The sequence below is a fragment of the Cygnus olor genome, chromosome 1 (genome assembly GCF_009769625.2).
Source record: "Cygnus olor isolate bCygOlo1 chromosome 1, bCygOlo1.pri.v2, whole genome shotgun sequence".
NCBI classification, from domain to species: Eukaryota; Metazoa; Chordata; class Aves; order Anseriformes; family Anatidae; genus Cygnus; species Cygnus olor.
In genome coordinates this window covers 140699285-140721278 of record NC_049169.1, presented here as the reverse complement: position 1 = coordinate 140721278, position 21994 = coordinate 140699285, and the positions used below count along the sequence as shown (strand labels likewise).

The 21994-nt window shown below is 40.2% G+C and overlaps 1 protein-coding gene across 3 annotated transcripts in view; it reads left to right on the top strand.

Moving 5' to 3' along the window:
• Positions 1–21994, top strand: part of AFF3 (AF4/FMR2 family member 3) — a 329942-nt gene that overhangs the window by 129248 nt on the left and 178700 nt on the right. For all 3 annotated transcript variants that reach the window (XR_005817547.1, XM_040548075.1, XM_040548810.1), the window contains exon 4: positions 19611–19655. Coding sequence is in view for 2 of the 3 variants with exons in the window: in XM_040548075.1 (XP_040404009.1) it covers positions 19611–19655 (45 nt within the window). In the remaining variant the exon portion in view is untranslated. The remainder of the gene's footprint in view (positions 1–19610; positions 19656–21994) is intronic.

Here is a 21994-nt window from a genome sequence, read left to right as displayed (position 1 = left end):
TCTTTTTTCTGACTTCTTGGTTGACCTAAGATCAAACAGGGAGATTTTCTGGAGCCTCTATTCCTTCTTCGTGCTTTACTTTTGGACAACCAACTGAACAGACTCATTTGCAGCAATACATAGGATCCGTGAATCCATGTTTCAATTGTAGTGTAAAAAATGAGGTAAAACTAGTTACTGAAATACATATGTGTTTATGAAAAGGAAACTCAATAGAAATACAGACAGTGTACCTAGTATGTGCACTATACCTGTATGTGCACAAAGATGGAGAAGGCAGACCTTTCATCTAGCAGCTCCTCTGTGCTTGAAGACTAGTCACACAGAGCATAAATTCTGCTTCTGTTTCTTATGACTCTCTTCTACAAGTTGAGTGTATTTGAAGTGTCTTCAAATGTATTTTCAGCTCCAGAAACTTATTCTGTGGGCATAAAGTCTGTCCTTAATTTGTAAATTACTGTCTTCATTTATAAACTACTATACTGTACGCATTTATTTTAATCAGTCACTGCAGTTATGAATGCCAGTCTGATTTCTGAATCAGCACTCAGAGATAAATGATAGATGGTTTATTAAGTTCTCTCATCTAGGGTTCATGATGCTTAATTTTCTTAAGTGATAATATTTCGTACTATAAACCTGATTTTTTTTCTTCTTTCTGCTTAGTGGAGTTTAACCTAATTACATATGTGGTCTCTTTAACAGTGCAGTGTGGAGCCATCACTGAACTTCCATAAATCATTATTTTAACTTTTTTAGGAGAAACTCTTCAAAAGGTCACCTGTCATCAGAGATATTCTAGCTAAAAGTTGCAACACTTAACTGTCTTTAGGTTCTCCTAACTCAATAACACCAATGCATCACTCATCTCTCTCTGGGTTTGCTGTAGAAGTATTGGTCTAGGGGCATTTTTTGGATGCTTGGCAGCCAGGCACCACACATGTACTTACCTCTTTCACAGCTGGATGGTTTCATTGTAACCCCTGGTGTCTCTCTCCAATATTTTGACCTCATAAAAGCATAATGTCATTGAATGTTGAGATTTTATGGTAATTTATTCTGAAGATTCTGGCTTTTAAATCTTCCATATACAGTTTAATAACAGCATTCTTGTCATCAGGCAAACTTTACTTCCTCTGTTAATATTTTCATCTTCATTTTATGTACACACGAACATATATAGATAAAATAATCTGGAGATGATTTACAGAAACATTGGATAAAGAGGAAGAGAAAGAAAGAGGCAGATAACTAGACAACTGAAGATTAATCACAGCAACAACAGACATGCTTTTTTTTTTTTTTCTTTTCTTTTTTTTCCCATTCCTGTTATATTTTTGTTTGGACTGGCTCCAGAGAAGCCCTGTTCCTTGTTGCTCTTGTGTGTGTGTTCATGCATAAATTCAGGTCAAGTATGAAACCTCTTTGCTACATTCTTGGTAAGAATGTGTAATGTCCGTATCAACAGATAACAAGAAATCTGAGCTAATTTAGCTCATGACCCTGGGTTCTTTTTTTCTGCCATTACCAAAAAATATGGTGTTTACTTAGTTGTTAATGTATGCAGTTCAGTAAATTAGAGCTGCTTGAAATTTCTCCTAATCTTTTCCCATTGAGGGCTTTCCCTGGATTAAGTGACGCTGTGTAAAACAAAAACCACATGCATGCACAGGTTTCTGAGATTTTCCGGATCAAATATAATTTAAGGGGCACAACATCTTTAAATGAGGTTTTTGTTTTGTTTTTTTTTAAATTAGTGCATCAAAAGCAGCAATGAATAAACACTGTTTACTGAAAATATGCTTTGCTTGAACTTGGCCATTAAAGTATACAAGGGCTGAGGGGTTATTTTGCAATGAAAGAATGAACCGATATATAAGGATAAAAGTAGAAAAATGGTTTAACACACAGCACAAAGATGTTTTTGAATGAATCAGTCTTTGCTATTTAATTTACATTTTGAGGGCTCATTAGGATGATGAATGACACTGCTGGAGAATAAAACATACTTCCTGAACAAAAGAAAATCTCTGTAGCCTAATAACATTTTATGCCAGCACTTACATTTGTCAGAAGTGGATGCTATTTATCCCTATGATTATTTAAAAATCATTTTTATTGTCCTTTGTGCTGTGTCCTCTTCTGGGAATTTTAATTCAGAGTTTGACACCTACTTATTAACTTCCATGAAGTATGGAGTACAAAGGCTTATCCTATATAAAGAATTCTAACCAGCCATGTTTATATTGCCTGCAGCTGTATACAAATTAGCTCAGTTTGGATTCATCTCTCTTAGAGATGGAAAAAATTTGAGTTGTGTAACCTTTACCACCCCAACAAAGTAAATGGGAATTGAGCGTGGCTGACCTGGACGTATCAGGAGACAGCAGTAAGTCAAAAGAGCAAAGAGGAGGAATTTATGGCATTAACATCATGAATTAGGAATCTCTACAATTTGAAAACATTCATTTCTCTTCCTTCCTCCTCTGGAAGGATGAGGATGAAATAAGAATGCTCATATTTCAAACCTCAAGCCAATCCACTCCTTAATCAGTAAATAATTACTTGCTGTCTTTCCTTCTTCAGTGCTTAGGCATGCCTATACTCTAGAGTCAAAGGTATGCAAATACTGGAAAACAGACTATCTCTGGAAAAATGTCAAAATATTTTGGTAAATTATACACTATTATAATAATTGCATTTCTATAGTTTGTCTTAGAAAACACATCGCTTTTTCACCAAACATTAGGAATAAGAAATTTATTGTGCGCAAACTGTAATTTCACTGTTATTCCCTCTTCCACACTTCCTGCAGTAGATCTGCTCAGCGGTAGTGATATCCAGCCTTAAGGGTGGAATAAGTCAAGGGTTTCATTTGCCTTGCTGAGGGAGTGCTCCAGTTGCTCGGGTAGCTTTTTGTGAGTGCGTGTAAAGCAAGATGACACAGTTTTGCTTTGTTCATTATATTGTGAGGTGGGAATGTTTTATCTTGTGGTCATTCCCCTTCCCAAATCCATTCTCATCTCCTTGCAAGAAGTCCAGCTGACAATAAAACAGGTTGCAGAAGGCAGGAAAAATTATTTCCTTACATCTAATCCTGCAGACTCTCATGTTGATTTTTGCATGGTACCGATCATCTAAAAGGTGGGATCCCAATTTAATGATCATTTTGATTTCTAAGGGAATTTCTAGTCCACCACCGATATTTTCCTTAGATTTTTGGCACTTCATATTTTGTGGACAATCATATATAGGAGAAAATTACCTTCGTAACGTTTCATAACCCTGTGGCATCTGTCCCTGTAATCAGTGGGCAAACACAACGATTTGGCTCAGTTCCCTTACAAAAGTGTGCTAGAGGTATGTCATGGCACAAACTGCAGCCTGCAGTTTGGAGAGCTGCTATGAGTCCCCCTGTGGTCATACCCCGCGGCCAGACCCAAAGCACTCAAGACTTGGTCTAGTGTGTACCATGTGCTGTTCCCCAGCCTGTAAAGGTCTGCATCTGAGAAACCAGCTTAAAGTCTGCTGTCTTGACCTGGAAGAGCAGGTCTCATGCAGACAGGCCTGGTTATTTTCAGAATACCCATTGTAGGTATTTAAGGTGTTTTTAAAGGGATTTTTTGTTGTTGTTGTTGATACCCTTATATCCTGGTGGAATTACATTCTGCCCACTGAAAATAAGTATTTTTAGACAGCTCTTTAGACTGCAAAATGTCCTCTTTGTTATCCTTCCTAAAAATATATAGTAGTGCCCATATAGAATAGTAGCCGTATCACATATTTAAACTTGTAAATGTCACTACATATCTACATGTACTATACTACATACACATACATTTACGTATGTATTTCTGTTTGTGTGCTTGTAAAGTGCTATACAGGCCTTCATGGTAATGTGCATGTGTGCAAAGTACAGATTGTTGCAGACTATTTTAAATCCAGACAACCCCAATTAATCCTTTTCAGCCATCACATGGCAGGACATGCCACTTTCACAAATCACGTCTTTGGTGTTAGTAACCTTGATCAATCTCTGGACTGCGTTCAGGCATAGGTAGTAGGTTACTCTGGGTATGCTCATGGTGCACTTGCTACCGTTCGTGCTTGTACCCACAGGGAGGCCTGACTCGCGAGTGGGCACAGATGAAGGGTTCCTGCCTCTGCTGTAGGGATCCACCGACTGTTTATGCAGCAGCAGCAACTGCAAAACTGCAAATTGCCAAAATCAGTGCTAGTTTATTTTAATATTCCAGACTGTAAACTGTAGCAATTTAGCAGCTGCTCTGCAAGCAGGGACCTCCGAGAGAGCATCGGTAGAGAGAGATAAGGATGGAAATGTAAGCTTGGCTCCTGTCTCATTCGTGCTGGTTTTTCTTTTTTAGCTCAGAGGTACAGACATTCTGGGTAGCAAATGAACCAACAACATGCTTTTGCAAAGGCAGAAGTTTGATTTAGGAATTATTTTCTAGGAATGAGGAATCCCATTATTTCCTTGTGTCTTGAGTTTCTGTACAGTGCCATCAACAAGGTAACTTGGGTAGTGACTGCACGATGACTTAATCTCCATGGATTAAGAGCTGCAGGCATTCTGCCCATAGTTTTTGACTGAATTCCCTTCTGCAGGTATTTAAAATCCTGTTGTGTTTATAGCATAAATGTATACAAAATTTAAATCAGCTGGGTACTGCTCTTTAGTGTGGATTTTTCCTGCAGCCCTACAGCAGAGTTAACAGAGATGGGCCAGCTATTGACTGCCAGGGCTGTGCCTCTCCATGCACAGAAACAGCCAAAAATCCTTGCATGCAGTGCTTGCTACCGTATCTGGTTTCATAGCTGTGTTTCTGCGGCAGAAATGGGATCATAAAAAAAGCCAGTTTGCCAAAAACATTCCTCTCTGTTCTTCACTAAGTATGTATTGCTGCAAACAGTACAGGAGCATCCATGATACTGTGCATTTTCCTCACCCTTTACCTGCCCCACTATTTTGCTGGGCTGCTGGGGACTTAGAATTACATCTGCAGATAAAACGTGCAGGAAATACTGTTGGAAGTACGCCGGGGGAAATGGAGCCAGAAAGTCAAAGGAATCCCTTAGAGTATGCACAGCTTTTTCCTTCTACATTATCATCATGTGTTATTACCCAATGTCCCTGCATGGTGACATAGGTCCACAGGCTTAAGGCTAAGAGGATCCTTTGCCCTTTTCTCTTCCCAAAAAACAACTGGCACCTAAAGCTCTGAACGCTTCACCAAGAGTTAATTCTCAGGGGAATGAGCCACTCATCATTTCTTCAACAAACAAACAAGTAAAGATACAACGGCTTGATCTCTTTAATGTGCATTCTTTAAAAACCAGAGCGTAGACTAAACATAGTAATCTGATGATTACAAATTACTCAGTCCCATAAACAAAGCATGACAATTGATGACAATGTGGTATCATATATCACAAATGCACAGCATCCTCTCTCATCCAAAACAAATAGTTTGGAGTATTTCAAACCCACAACAAATATATTTAATGCAGATTGCTGTGAAACAATGTGTGTTTCTCTGTTTCTAATGCTGTATACAAAAAACAGCCAAGGGCTTTCTGTGTTTTATGCATTGTATTCATTTATGCTGCCAATTCTACTTATTATTCTACTATTCCGATTTGAGAAAAAAAAAATCAAGATTTTCTGTATTTCAAACAGCACTTGATGCATGTACATCTTAAAATTATAGCAGATGGTTTGTAAAGTAAATTATGAGACCCTAACATAATTCCTGAGTTCCAGATAGATTTCTATTCTTGCTAGTTAAAATATTGATCACAACCCTTCTATATCCATCGGTAGCTTGTTATGTGAGGCAAATCAGCTGCCATTGTTACTGATACAGAAAATCTCCCTGGGTAACCCATGATAGGTTTATTACATAGGAAGCTTTGATCCTCAGGACTCAACTAAGATATTTAAAGTTCTTACAAAGGTGTGCTGGAGTCTGCAATACACATTCAGATGTCTGCTGTCAAATGACTCCTATTCAGCAAACCTGTATGAGCCACGTTTGAAAGTGAAACAGAAAGATGACACCATTCATATCTTGGCTTTTTGAGAGGTCTTTGTGCTCCCCTGCCTTTTGGTAGCTGACAACTCATTCCAGGCCCTATCAACGTTGCATAACAGAATTTGTAAAAAGCTACACAGAAGGGTTTAATGTGTTGAGAACAAATAACTTCTTTGTAGATACCCACTGCAAGATCAAAGAGATGGAGGGTAATAGACCCAGAACTTCAGTTACCTTCAGTTATGTCGGGGAACAAAAGAATAAAATAAAACAGTGAAAGGCAGCAGAGAACAATAAAAAGGAAAATACTAACAAGTTTAAAGGATTCAACATCCTGAAACATGAATAAAAGCCACTGAGATAAATTCATCAAGATCACTTAACAACAGTGAAGCTTGTGGCTTCTTGGCTCAAAGGCTTTCCTACTGTACTCACGTTTTTGCACGTGTTGTTATAATTTGGGGTGCCACAAGACTTTCCAATTTTAGAGGGACAGAGATCTGCCCCTGCTGCTTAAAAAAATGCAGATTTGTTGCACTTGACCTATATGGAAATTTTTGTGAGCTGGAGCAGTATTGCAGATTTTTTCTCCATTCAGCTTCCATTTAAAATTAAATAGGGCTACACTGAACAGTTCTTCCTCTAGAGACAGTATATAGCCAGTTCTTAAATGAAGGATCACCTCAGCTGTTCAAAATAAACAAACAAATAAATAAATAAATAAAAATTCAAGAGCCAGCTCACTTTTTTGAATATAAACAATGAAAGCTTTGGAAATCAAAATCAAATCAAACCTAAGAGCAACCTAGCCTTTCCAAGAAAATTCACAGACCCCTCTAGTGCAATGTAGCACTGATTGTTGTCTGCAACCCAATAAAAATTAACCCATACCATCACTGCTCTTTTCTCTCTTTTATTTTCTACCACTGTGTTGTGTGTTGCGTGCATGCAAATGCTGTTGCATACAGGATTTAAAATTATTTTTTGGCAGTAATACTGTGAAGAGAGTAGTTGTCTGTAGGTGCCAGACAGGGCATTTCAGTCCTTGCACCAGTCCTGCTCCTATGGCACTCTACTACTATAAATTGCCTTATTGCTAGTTTTCTGTATTATAAAGAAAACCATTAATGTGACAGTGATAAATATTTACTGCCCCTGACTTACATGGCCAATAGTTGTGTGTCGTATAGTTTTGTATTTCTGGGGTTTATAAATGATTCTCCATTAACCTTTAGCTGTGTGGGAGAGCTCTCTGCAAACAGACGGGGACTGACAAATTTCTACTGGAAGGGTAGGCAAACTCTTCCAAAGACACAAAAACTGGAAAAAAAAGTGAGGCCAGTTTTTCCTTCTTCTTTCTTTCTGTATTTCATTGTTACTTGTAACAGCCACAAGCAAAGGGAAAGCCAGAAGCATTGTGACCTTCAGATGCAATATACACTTTAAAAGGAATGCCAGCTTGAGAATATATGGAAATAAGAGAAAAGTGAAAGCCCAAAGAGAGAGGACTAAGTTAATTTTAAGATAACCTTTGTCCTCCAAGTCTGAGGAACCAGTGTGGCACTCATCAAAAAATGTGAACTAGTAGCATACGACTAGTTGGGAGCTGCCTACAAGCTTCCCCATGCTTGTGATATAATTTGTGCTCCTGCTTCTGGTCTTCTGATTGCCCAAATCGTAGGGTGTGGGCATGGAGCCCACAGGAAAACAGGGATGAGTGCTGGGCAGCTGCCACTCCTTGGGGCGGATGGTTTTAGGGATGTGGAAGTATCCTGAGTTCTGGAGACAAGTCCTCTGCAAGGCAGCACAGTGCTGCCTGGTTCTTGCCAAGCTGGTCAAAGGGCTTTTGTCCCTTCCTGAAGAGAACCAGTGTGGGCTTGCAGTGATTTGGTGGGAAAAGAAGTCTTTCTGTGGGATTTGAAGAGGAGGGGCAAGGAAAACAAAACGAACAAACAAAAGAGTGGAAGGTATTTGTCTACAATGCAACTTTATAGATATGCTGAATTTGTTGATTCCCATGTCAAGGCTACAGTCGATAAGATCGGAGACTGGCTTGGTTGGTTTGGTCATTTTCAAGAAACATTTTTTTCAAAGGATTTTGTATGGTGTATACATACATATATATGTATATTTGTCATGATATATTCATGGTATCACACACTTTCTTAACAGAAAGGAACTGGAACATCTGAGCCGTGAGACCTTACAGCACTGACATTTTTATTTGAAATTTCACGTGTCCTATTAACTCTGCAAAACCTTTAGAGAGTACTATTTTTCAGTAGCTGTGCAGTGAGTGTGTTCCCATCAGTTTGTCAGGGATCACGGTATGGCTGGGTTTTTCTTTCAACTTTCAGGAATGCTGAGAGCACAATAAAGCTCTGCTGAGATTTTCTCTGCAGCTTGGAGAATTGTGCTATTTGTCAACTTCCACGCTGAGAATCACCTGAGTGGACCAGAGGTGTCAAGGGACTGCTTTAAAGATGCAGATGCATTTCATTGCTCATCTTCACTGATAAATCTTTGGGTATCTAGTAGCAAATTACATCCTTCATGGGCAAATAGGTGTCCAGGTCATAATTACCATGACCAGAACATGTTTTTGCTGCCTTATCAATGAGACTGAGCTGTGATTCTCAAACCATTGCATATCACTGTTCCTTACAAATAACAGATTTTTTTTTTGTTTTTTTTTAAACTCCCAATCCTGATCCATGTTTTCCATGAAACAATTATATTTTGTGTAGAACAAGGAAAGCAATGCAATGTAAGTGTTTCATGCTGAAACTCATTCACTTCAAGTCACAGACCAAAAAAAGAAAGGAAATATATGTGAATTTTGCCCAGACAAGGCAGAAAAAGCGGTTTCTCTCTGGATTAGCACAGGTTGTTTAACTCTGCTGCCTTCATGGCCAGATGCTCAGTGCTCTGCATGTACTTCAGACCTGCTCTGCCAAGGGTTCTTGATGGTTGCTGCCCTCACCAAAACATTTGTCTTGAAAGGATGAGCTTTTTTTTTTTTACTGGGAAGGAGACAGTGTCAAAGCCAAAACTGTCTGATTCTCAGATGTCAGTGACATCCTTGGACTAGCAAAAAGCTTTGGTAGAAAGCCAAAAGTTACTCTGGTCTCCTGGCCATAGAGGCTTTTCCCTATTAGAGTAGATCAGGGTCTCAGTCTCCAAAACTGAAAACGCAGTTTTCAGCAATAGGCATAAATGGAAACAAACCTTTTCTCTCAGTGTAGCAGTTGATCATGAGCTAAAGTCTGGTGTTACCTTCTGGAGATACAGGCTGCTGCTCAGTGTTTTGGACTCTGGGCTGCCTCTTGAAGATTCTGTAATCCTATTTTAGCCCTCAGTGAAAGCCAGACCTTTCCTGGCCCTGTCTTTGACTGAGGTAGTGGGTGAAGCATCATCTTTGTTCCCCACCTTGGCAGAAAACTCCCTTGTTTCCTTTGTTCTGTCCTCAGTTTTATTAAGCAGATATGCACCCTGATTTTTAATAGCATTTCTATGTTAATCTCTATCTTTTTGACTTAGAACAGGTATTGTTCACATAATGATGTTTTATCAACATTGATTTCCTCATGCCAGATTCTGCTTCTTATCCCCACCACCACCGCCCAAAGGATAGGTTTTTTCCCCATGAGCCATTTCTAGATGTATGTAAACAGGCTTTAACAAACACCTGATAGATGTTGCTCTTCCCATCAAGCCCTCATCTGGGGCTTTCTTCTACCAGGGGTCTTTTGTGGGAGAGATTTCTGCAGAGCTCTGTACTGTAAATCCATATATATGTAAGAGGATTAACCCTTTCTGCATGATAGTTTGTAATCACATAACCTTTAGCTCAGTGGGAATGAATACCAATTATCATTTATAAACAGTTCCTCTCATTATGCGCCTATTTATGGCATCTTTTATAGCTTGCTAATTACAAGCACACAAAACAGAAATGTTTGGAGTTAAATAATGTAAACAGGGATGTAATTGATTTTCATGTTGAATAGTTTTTATTGATTTATTGTTAATTAACATTTTAAAGGATCTCTTGGCAAAATAATCCCTTTAATTTATTGAATATTATGCTAAATGATGGTATATTCATATTAAAATGTCACAAAAAGATTAACATTTTCACAATACTTGTTTTTCCAACTGTTGCTGCTTTACAGATGTTATATAGTCTCCCCAAATGAACACAGACAATACACTAAATGCAGTCTATTGATCTCGGTCCAGGTCCTAGTGGACAAGCGGCCACATCACTAAAAATAGTGCATTCCAGCTGACACTAATTGGCCATCCGTGTAGCAGGGAGGATGGGCATCTAATGGGGAGCCAAACTGATCTCTATCACACACAGGGCGGGCTCCTTGGGGCTGCTGTGGAAGCACCACGTGGGCTAAGGGGAGAAGCCCTTATATTTACAAAAAAAGCCTTACTTGCTGCAAACCCCAATCACTCTGGGGTCCATAATGGAAATTTTGCAACAGATAGACAGCTGTGTCAAACAACTTGTCAGTTAATACACTCAGAGTATGCATATAGTGCTGTAGAAAATGTAATAAGCTGAAGGCATTTCCAGAGGACCCTGCTGGCTCTTTCTAGTTTTCGGATGGGAAGGGGGTCTGTGGAATCCATGCAAGGGGTTGTCGACAGCATTTTGCTGGATGCCAGTTGCCTTCAGGTCACTTGCTCAGCACCTCCCAGGACTGAGCACGTAGAAAGGATTAAAACTGCAAGTTGCAATCTTCATTACTATCATCCCAATATATTCTTCAGATGAGTAGCAAGAAAGTGTAATCACATCAGCCCCTATTTTTTCATTAGTGAAGAAAAACATTAATATACTGTGACATGGTATTGATTTGATACAATCAATCTTTCCCAATAACAATAAAACCTTTATATTTTATTAATAGAACAATGCAGTTCTTCTCCATTACAGCTCCCTTTTATTGTTGCTGGGTCACAGTGTAATTCTGATGTGTTTAGTTTTTTTTTCTTTTTTATGAATATAATGTAAAAGCCTGTAAAATTGTTCCACCGATCTGCCAGTAGGTTTCATTTGAGGCTCCCAAGCATCTTTTATTAGATGAAATGTTACCAGTGCAGCTCCAGTAACTGATTGTTTGATGGCCCTCAGGGGTGGGGAGGGTGAAGAGGTTTCAGAAAGGTTCTTGTCCTTTCAGTCTCTTGATTTTTTTGTGATGTGAACTTGAACTCAGACCATCTCGTCAGTGTGAAGAATCCTACCCTAACCTCTCCACTTATGGCTAGACCCACCACTTCTAAATCCCATCTAAACTGGTTGCCTAAGTTCAAGAGAAGCCCCCAGCAGCAATCCAGACTGTGGCCCCTCAGCATCACCTCACTTCCTGACGCTGGGATTGCCATACTTAGTTCAGTTCCTACATTCCTCATATTTAAAAAGTAAAAATATAATTGAGTGAGTGCCTTTACTTCTACAACCACAGTAAATCCATTTTCACCTAGATGCTGGCCTGGACATCCTTGGCCGTTGGCTCCTCGGGTCTGCATGTAGGGCCAGCACAGCCTAAGGCTGGTGGTACTCTGGACTGAGGCTTCATTAACTCCTCTGCAGTTTTCCTTCTCAGAGGCTCTGGTCTCCAAAAGCTGCTGTCCTGCCCCAGTTGTGGGTGAGCTGCTGAGCAGGCTGATCTGAGCGAGTGTTGCTCACTGTGAATAAAAGGCACTCTTGGCCAATTAGCTTCTCCTCTCTAGTGTGCATGGAAAGTTTATTCTAATTTTCGATTCTACATTTCTCTCTCTTTGTTGATATTTTTGATTCATCTTCTTCAATTTGATGGAATATCTCCCAGTTCCTGGTACAAGACTGGGGCATGATGACATTCCAGTTACAGTGAGACCCCCAGTTAGTATACACGGATACTTACATTCAAGCAAATGGCTTTCATCGCTTGCTCTTTATTCCTCTTTTCTTTTCTTGGAATAAAAACTTTGTTAACCTTTCTCCTCTTCCCTTTTGAAGCAAGAGCAATGTTTCAAGATCCCATGGTAGGAAAAATAATCCCCATTATAAATATGAAGACTGTTTCAAAAAGAGAATGAGCATATTAAGGGCAACAGTTTATTAACAGTGACTGTAAATTAGATGGCTTTAATAACTTTAATTAGTGCAACACTTTCTGACACAGAGCTTGAGCAGAATTCAGCCGTTCATCCCCATCTCCCTCCTGCACATCTCGGTATCTAAGGAAATAGCAGCAATTCCTTGTAGTAAAAATGAAACAGCTCCTATCACAGCAGTGCGGAGCACAGGAAAATACTCTATCAAGACTGTGGCCACTGGCAGTCTAAATCAGTAGAAAAGAACAGCGTGATTGCAAAGCAAAGCTTTCAAAAAACAGGAACAACAGAAAATCCAGCTTCCTTGGCAGTCTCTTCATTTCTTTTTCCTTGGCATAACCATGCACTGCCCAGTCCTGCTTGCTTGCACACTCTGTGAGCTACGAGGGCTCTTGGCCATTGAACTGGACAGCATTACCAAGGCCAGTGAGTGGCACGGGGGGACAGCAGTGTGCCCCAGCTCCCTGACACCCAGCCTGCTTAAAGTAGGGGGAAGCACTGCTGATGGGGAAGCACTTCACCCGTGAAGGTCCAGTCCCATTAGTCATCGAGAAAAAAGAGGCCATTTCAAACTCTGATCTGGTCAGATGTTTTGTGTACTTAGTCATTTCCCATATTGACCCTGTCCGTTTGTCAGTACTGAAAAGTGTCTGCATGTGTATGTGTGCATCCTATCTTAATTTTTGTTTGGAGAAAACATTTTTTAAAGTCAAAAATTACCAGAGTGAAACATTTCAATATTTTGTTTTAATGACTTCTTGATTTGGAGCTCTATCTTTTCTTTAATTTTTAATTACATTAATTTAAATTTGGTATTAAAATGTTTCAAATAGATCATACCTTCTTTTCTCAGATGGACTGAAGGACACTTTCTAAAATTTCATTCTGCAGGCAATGCCACACTGTTGATATTTTGTAAAGGGGCATTAAAATAAAATTAACATCGCCAGTGGGACAAAGTCTACACCTCAGTGTCTGACCCCCAGTTCAGAACAAAAATGAATTCCAAAAAGTGGACATTTCCTGAAGGACAAAAAAGTGAGTTTGTAGCAGGTTCAGATCTAATGTTTTAACTAGCCCACCTTTCGTGAGGTCAAAAGTCCTGCATGTCTCCAGAGAATCATGGGTTTAGTGCAGCTACCCCATAGAGAGCCTGTTAAAGATCTACCATGTATAAGAAAATCAACAGCAAGTTAAACCTTAAATTTCTACAAAACTTTACAGGGCATGTGCAAATTAATTTTGCATAAATTAATTTACATCCTGGCTGTTTTTCCATAAATGCCCCAAAAGTCAGCTCTCAGGTCTCAGGCACATCTCCCTGCTAAAATTCATCATTTTACTCCATAAACTGAAGGTGTTGAGATCTGTTCAGAGAAATGATTGAAGGAAAATTTTGGGGAGGGCAACAGTTCTCCATGACCGAACAGGCAGAGGCCACACATATGAGCAAGTAAAAAGATAAGGAAAGCACCTACAAGCTTTGCCCCACAAAAGTAATCTAACAAAAATAAAGTTTGGGAAAAGCACATCTGTATGATGCAAGGAATGATGCACATGCATCTGGATGTAGCACTTCCAGAGAAATAACTGCCAGAAAAACTTAAGATTTGGGACTCTCATTTCATAATGGGAATGAATATTTTTCTTTTTTTTTTTAAGCACACAGCTGTTTCCTTGTACTGATGTCTCCTGGATCTCCCTGCACTTATCTTTCCCATATTGTTTATTTTACAATCTGTGAAGTTCTTCTACAAGAAATGGATTACACACAAAATGTTACATATGCTTGTGCATGTGTGTGTATCTCCATACTGTTATGGTCCTGCCTGGCCAAGAAACATTTCTGATGTCCTTTCAGATCAAGTTCCACCCATGTGGGTTATTTTTATTTTTCCTTTTTTTTTCTTTTTTTTTTTCTTCCCAGTCTTTGGCTTATGCCAACATTTCCTGCCTAAAACCTCACTTTGGGCAGCAGAGCTGGGCACATGGTGGCCAATGGTGGCAGGTGAATGGTAACCCAATGCGACACAGCAAGCCTGGGTCACGAATAGAGCAGCGAGGCTGCTGAGTGTGCACCTCAGCCTCCCAGAGATCTTAATCATGCCTAATTTGTGTTGGAGGCTAAATTCAGTAATTCCCAGAGGCTTTGTAAGAGCAAAGAACACAGATAGAAATAACACCAAAGGCTTGTACCACAGAAATCTCCTAGGTTAATCTGGCAAAAGATTTCTCTTTCTTTTCTTAATGCAAAGATTTGAAAGGAGGGAATCAGAGACAGGCAATTCCTTTCTGAGGAATTTCTTTATATACCTCCATGTGAAATCTGTTGGTAAAGGAAGAAAAAATAAAGTAATGCTCTGCAATAAAATTTGTACAGATGTAGTCTTTTTTTTTTTTTTTTTCCTGAAATGACATCCCGTTTCTCAAGGATTTGGTGTAGCCTTTAGTCAGCCTCGTTTCTTACGGTTCTCTGTGCTTTGCATGGTAATTAGCTCCATGCGTTATCAGTGGTGCAATGCTCCTGGCTGTTTCTCCAGCAGCCGCTGCCGTGCTCCTTGGCAGCAGCTCCTCGCAGCCTCCCACCTGACGATGCACCACCGCACGTGCATGTGGACGTCTGCAGATCCCCAGCCCGCACTGGGTGAGATGCAAAGGCAATGGGCACAGCAACGTTGCAGGAGGAAGAGGCTCGAGCCCTCTTCCCCCCACAGTTAGTCCCCCAAGGGTCACCAATATTTTGCCAATATTTTCACCAATATGGTTCATTGGAGGGTCGGTAAGGCAAGTTTCTTAGGAAAGATCTCAAAATACAAACAATCTGCGTTCATCAATGTCAGGATGAATACAGGGTAGCAGTTCAGCAACTTAGAGAACAGCAACCTCAAAACCTTTTTTTAAAGAAATTCAAACATTTATTGCACAGGTGTTCTGTGGCATGTACACTATCAAGAAGGTGGAATGACTGCCCTGTGCAGATTGCAGGCACTTTGACATCATCCTTTTGCAGGTGCTGCATCATGCAGACAGCACCAGCACAACATTGTATGGATCAGGCAGGTCCACTCATGCAAATAGAGCTCTGTGCAATTTGGTGCCCACGGGTAATGTAATCTCTGCTTTTAATTCAGATTTCAAGAAATATTTGCTAGTTTTTATTTTTTGTAGTTATAATACAACCATGAAGTTATATTCAGCTTGTCAGATTCACAGGCAGTGATGGTTCCCCTGTAGTGTAAGTAGAGATATAGTGGAGAAGAGAAGTTTTAAGAATGAGAATGAGGAATCTTTTCCAAACCCGGGGCTCAGACACCTTTCAGACCTGTCCTAGGTCCCACAACACTCTGCACTGTATTATACGACAACACAAAGAAAAACATTATGGCTGCAAGCCACATGAAATAGACTTTGCCTGTTGTGTGTAAGACATGGACTCTAACTTCTCCAGCATTACTCTAGAAACTTTCATATTAACAGTAATGGAAGATACTTACAAGCAAGTCAGGATTCAAAGCAAAAATAAATTTATAAATTTATGTTTGGCATTCAAAACATGAAGAACAAAGAGGATGGTGTAGAAATAATTTGTTTGTATTTTTTCCAAATATTACTTTAATTTTTTCATAACGTCTTTGGTCTTGCATTTCCAGATTTATTTTTACCTTTTGAAAGTCACTGTGATCATACTAAGAGAGAGAAGTGAAAAGATTTTTTACTCTCTGCCCAGAGATTTGATTTGCTGGGGAGTATAGCTATAGTTTTAGTTCTGTGGTAATGGAAAGTGTAATTTCTTGCTGATGAGCATCTGCAGACTTATTTCATTACACTTCTACGAGGAATATTTAATTTTGAAACAGAAGCTTGTTTCTAAACCTACTCTGAAATACTCTGTTGCCAAATTTACCTTCAGTAACTTTGCCTTGACAAAAAAAAAATAATAATAATAACAAAAAGCTGTATTTTAGCATCTATGCATTCTATACAGCATAAGGTGATAGGTCATCTCATGCCTCCTTGTATAAGATGGCTATGGAGGAGAATAGTGAACTTTGTGTAGGGCAGCAGAGTCATTGCTCTGTAAGCAAAGCACAGAGGATCAGGAATTTACACTCCCCACTGTAGTTAGTGGGATCATAGAATAGATCAACTGAATGGTTTGGGTTGGAAGGAACCTTAAAGTTCTTCTTGTTCCAACCCCTCTGCCATGGGCAGGGACTTCTCTGACTAAATCAGACTGCCCAAAGCTCCATTCAACCTGACTTTAAACACTTCTAGGGATGGGGCATCCACAACTTCTCTGGACAACCTGTTCCAGTGCCTCACCACCCTCTGAGTGAGGAATTTCATCCTAATATCTAATCATAATCTGCCTTCTTTCAATTTAAAACCATTACACCTTGTTCTATCACTACATGCCCTTCCTTCTGTCATGGCTTCCCTTCCTTCCATCGTGTCAACTGTATGACTCAGCTTGGTGTCATCCACAAACTTGCTAAGAGTGCACTATATTGCACTGCCTATGTCATTAATAAAGTTATTAGACATTACCAGTCCCAATATGGATGCTCGAGGGACACCACTCACTGCTGATCTCCACAAGAATATATGCCAGGCTTTGGGGAAGGAAAAGAAGAAAATAGAGGGAAACCCACACAGAAGAGACAAATAAAAAATCACTAATACAATTTCTAAAATTCTAAAATATCCAGAGACTGTTGTGCAGTTTCTATATGCATGTTTCTCTCTGTCTTGTTAGCTTCATTGACAACATGAACTATTTTGTTTGGTCTCCTACCCCAGCAGCAGGGAAGGTGGGACACAGCATTGTGCAGCTCGTGGAGACACTGGTGTGATGAGAACAGGCCTGTCTGAATGGGACAGCAGCTGCTCTTTAGCATCAGTACACAGGACACAAGTAATTCTCCACAGACTGACTTCGTAGTACAATTTTTTCCCTTTGAAATCAGTGGCGTAACTCCCGGTGACTGTAAAGCTGAAAGGATGTGTTACACTAAGAGTTAATGCAATTCATTTGTCTAACCATCAAGGGCCATACTCAGCAAAGATCAGCTAGAGTGCTGACAATAAAGACCTTATAACTTTTTATGAATTGGCATGAAAATAACAGCCACAAAAAATATGAAACATAAATTGTTTCCTTACTTATGCATGGCTGTGGTGCTTCTGACCTTGGTTACAGGTGCTAGGCTATGGGAGGCTGTGAATTCAGGCCTCCTCGGTGACACAGCTCAAGCTGGGGAGTGGCAGTGATGGCATTCAGGAACACAACTTGCACAGACTGGGTGATTGTATCATTTGGGTCTGGTAGGCACAAAGACACCCATTTTTGAAAGTCCCTCATGAGCTTTTGAGTACCTAAATTCAGATATGGCACAGAAGTATGGTTTTCAGGTGACAAGGACATGGTTTAGTGGGTGATATTGGTAGTAGGGTGATGGTTGGACCAGATGATCTTGAAGGTCTTTTCCAGCCTTAATTATTCTATGATTCGAAAACTCAGGACATTAGAAAATCAAATTCCTTTGATATTTGGTGACAGGCACCTCAAAAGTCAGAACTTCCAGGTGTTTTTTGAAAATAAGAGGCAAAGACAAAGCTCACCTCTCTTCTAGCTCTTTGGGGACAATAATTAATCACGCCGACTTTGTTTCCATACACACACAAATGAAAAGGCCTCAAGCTCCAGTCTTCTGTCTCCTGAGTTAGCTCTATTCTGCAAAAGGAAAACAAACAAAAAAAAACAAAATCTTTACTTTGGGGATTTTTCGGGGAATTTCACAGAACCAGAGTGGCTGAGGCTGTCAGGGCCCTCTGGAGGCCACCAGGCCCAAGTCCTGCCCCATCAGGGCCACCAAGCGCAGGCTGCCCAGGCCCATCTCCAGGCAGCTTTTGAAGGCCTCCATGAAGGGAGAATCCAGAACATCTCTAGGCAACCTCCACCAGTGCTCAGACACCCATGACATAAAGAAGCATTTCCTGGTGTTTAGACGGAACCTCTTGTCTTCCAGGTTTTGCCCGTTGCCTGTTATTCTGGCACTGGGCACCACTGGAAAAAGCCTGGCTCCGTCTTCACTGCACCCTCCCTTCAGGTATTTATAGAGATTGACAAGATCCCCTGAGCCTTCTTTTCTCCAGGCTTAACAGTCCCAGCTCTCTCAGCCTCTCCTCACAGGAGAGATACTACAGTCCCTTCAGCAATTTTATGGCCCTTTGTTGTTCTTTGATCTTCTTTCCAGTATGTCCAGGTACTCCCTTGTACTGGAAGGCCAGAACTGGACACAATATTCCAGGTGTGGCCTCACCGGTGCTGAGCAGAGGGGAAGAATCATATCCCTTAACCTGCTGGCAGCACTCCTCCTAAAGAAGACCAAGCTACCATTAGCTGTCTTTGTGGCAAGGGCACATTGCTGGCTGATTTTCAACTTGGTGTCCACCAGAAAATTTCATGTGCTGAAGTAAACCCCCCAGAAAATTTGCTTGATGCAACAGCCATTTGTGTGTTGTGGAGAGCTGCTGGAGATGGGCAGCCCCTCAGCTTCAGTACCTCCATCCCATCCCAGCATCACGGTGTGCCCTGTCTTCCCAGTTGTGCTGGGCAGCACAAGCAGAGCATGGGCAGGGGGCAGCAGGAAGGGTGGGACCACAAGCAGACACTTCTTTGCTGGAAGAAGTCAGGGTCCCAATGGACAACTGAGCAGAGCATGTAGGAGAGGATCGTACCAGTAGGGATAGCTGCTCTGCCAAATCCCTGATTTCCCCTTTCCAGAATGGCCCTGGAGTAAGCCGCATCATTCAGAACTGAATTCCTCTGCTCCCTCAGCATCACCATGTACATGCTGGTTTTAGGGGCCAGCATTTTAGGGAATCACAACCTTCTCACAACAGCCATGCTGCCTGCCCGGTACTCGGTGTGGCAGCTTGTGTCACAGCCCCTGCAGCTCTCCTTTCAGCATCACTGCTGCCCGTACCCTATATATCGTCAGACTTCACACAGGCAGTATTACTGCAGAGTCTTTCCTGCACAAAGGATACAGACAGATGTTATTTATTTAATATAAATAAAGGCACATATTGGATCTATGTACAGGCACTAACCGTTTTGCTTATGCCTACTTATAGGCAGTATATCTGAAACAGCATGAACCACACACAAAAGTGGCATAAACAAAATCCTATGAGTTTATACAAATATGTGCCAGCTATATGTAAACATTGCAAATATTATATCTTCCTGTGGTGATGATGGGGAATAATTTGAGAATTTTCAGCAGTGCAACTTTTCAGAGGCTGGAAAGACTTGGCCTCATTTCGAAACTGTAATAGAGTTTTGAATATATTTCATGTGACAAGCGTGTCCTCAAACCTGCTATTTGTTATTTCTTTTTAAAACACAAACAAACTATTTTCTCATTTTGTTTACAGGACAGTGGAACAGGAGATAACAGCTGCATTGAAGAAATATTGCGGGTAGGAATTCTAAAAAAAATATTCTCTTTCTAGTACCATTTTGTTCACTCTAAAAAGGCAAGAGAACAACAAGGATATTGCAATTACTGCTGTTAAAAATACTATGCTTTTAGATTGTGATCTTTCTAAGGAACAAGTAGGCAAAAAATATTTACCCACAAAAAAAAAAATAAATCTGTGTTAGCAACCTTCCAGAGCCTCTGGATTTTGCTGCTACTTTGTGCCAGTGTGGCTGACCTTCATGCATGCAGAAGCAGATAATGGGATAAATTATAAACTGAAATGTACAACGATGTTTCAGGTTTACAAACCATGCAAAGTGCATGTTTCCATTAATCATGACTGTCAAAAATCTTAATTTTGAAGGGAGGTCTAGGAAGGTCATTTTCCACCTGGATTTAATTAGAATCCATTATGTAATGTCATTATGTCCATTATGTCCATTATTTAATGACAATGTGCAAAATCTGCAGTTATTTCCATATTTAATTATTATTTCTTTTATCCTAGTAATTTCTATTTTATTTTCATGGAGCAAATTAATACACACCCAGACAGATCTGAGCTTGAATCAACTTTGATATTGATTATTTTCTGAGGCAGACAAACTAATAAACAGTGAATCATTTTTATAATTTTAACTCCTGTTCTTTTCAGTTCTCTTTCTACACTGATAATTCAATAATTTGCAATGCTTATATATCAGATATAAGAGTCAGTAAAATACCAAACCAGGTAGAAAGAATGTCAAAACCTCCCTATTATTGTCTGTGCATCCACAGCTTGGACAGCCACTACCCAAATATTTCAGATTGTTTATAAACTACAGGGCTATAAATATTTGGTTTAGAGATTAGTAGTGCATTAAGACTGCTGTTTCTAAAGGCATTTCTCCATTCTCCATGAATATGTTAAATACAGCTTTTAATTCTTAAACTGGACAAAGAGTTTATCGAAGGGTGATTATGATGGATTGCTTATGACTTCACTGGCAGAGCTTTTAGTTAGCTAACATTTACAAAGTAGGCTTTTGTAGGACTGAACTGCATATTCAACAACCCTTAGCCTCAGTCCCTGTTGTTTTGTTACAAATTAGTAGCAGACTGTATAATTCATGAGAGCTTTTTCCATTTTTCATGATGCACTGAGTATAGATGTGGTGTGAGGCTCATTCGCCCCTTTCTTATGCAGGACTTTAAAAAAGAGCAGTGAAAGAAGCCAGTCTTCCTCCTTATAAGTGTGAATTGTTCAAGTACACAAAAATGGAGAAAAGACATGGTTCCTGCCACGAGTAGGAAAGTGGCTATATAAGAGGTCCTAGTCTCATACAGTCTCATATGATGCAAAGTGCACCGTATGACTAGGGATTGTAAGGTACACCTTCAAGCTGGTACTGTCTCTCTTCTTTGACTCTTGGGCACATTCCTCAAGAAATATTTTTATGAAGCTTCATGATAAAACATGCAGCATGTTCTTGGATGAATAGGACCCTTTTCTTCATGAGGATTTATTCACAAATTCTTTCACTTTGGTTAAAACCTGAATAAATCAACCCACTACAAGCAGTATTGCCAAGACCTCTTTTTCACATCTGAACAGATCATGGTGCTGGATGCAACCCTGTGTCTCTCTGGAGAAGGCAGCTTAAGAACAAAAATACCCACCAGGGTGGCTGGGTGAGGAGCTGGGCAGAATAACTCTTCCTTCCAAGGACTGCCGAGATGCTCTGCAGGGCACTTTTCCCAGTGTCCCCCAGAGCAAGAAGCTCCTGGTTCCTCCAGCATCTTTTACCGTTACCATCTTCTTTCTGAGTTAACGTTCTGAAAACTCAGGTTCAGAATACCTTAAAGCACACAAAGTGATACATGGGGTTTTCAAACCTGGGAGTCTGGCTTCTCACAAAGCAGGAGGTAGTAGGCAGTTTAAGCATACTTAGAGCTCAAAAGACACACTTCACATCAGTATCTCCCTATCTGCTGAGGCTTAACATGGCTAAAATGCAGAGTGCAACATTTTCATCCTCCAGCTCCTGTCCTCACATGATCACTCAGTCATTGTGGATAACCTCTCCAATCTGCCCATCCTCCACGTCTGTAGCCTGGATATCTCTTTCTATTCTGAACTTCTCTTGCAACGATTTGTCGGAGACTAAATGTAAATCTTGCAGACTGCTGCTCTGTGGCATTTCCAACTGAGACTCTTTTTTCACAAATGTATAATTCTGGTCTAAATTCTCTCTAAATTCTCTCAACAAATGTAATGTTACACATGTCCACTCACGCTGCTGCACGGATCATTTTCCTAGCTTGATGTCATAGAATCATAGAATCAGAGAATGG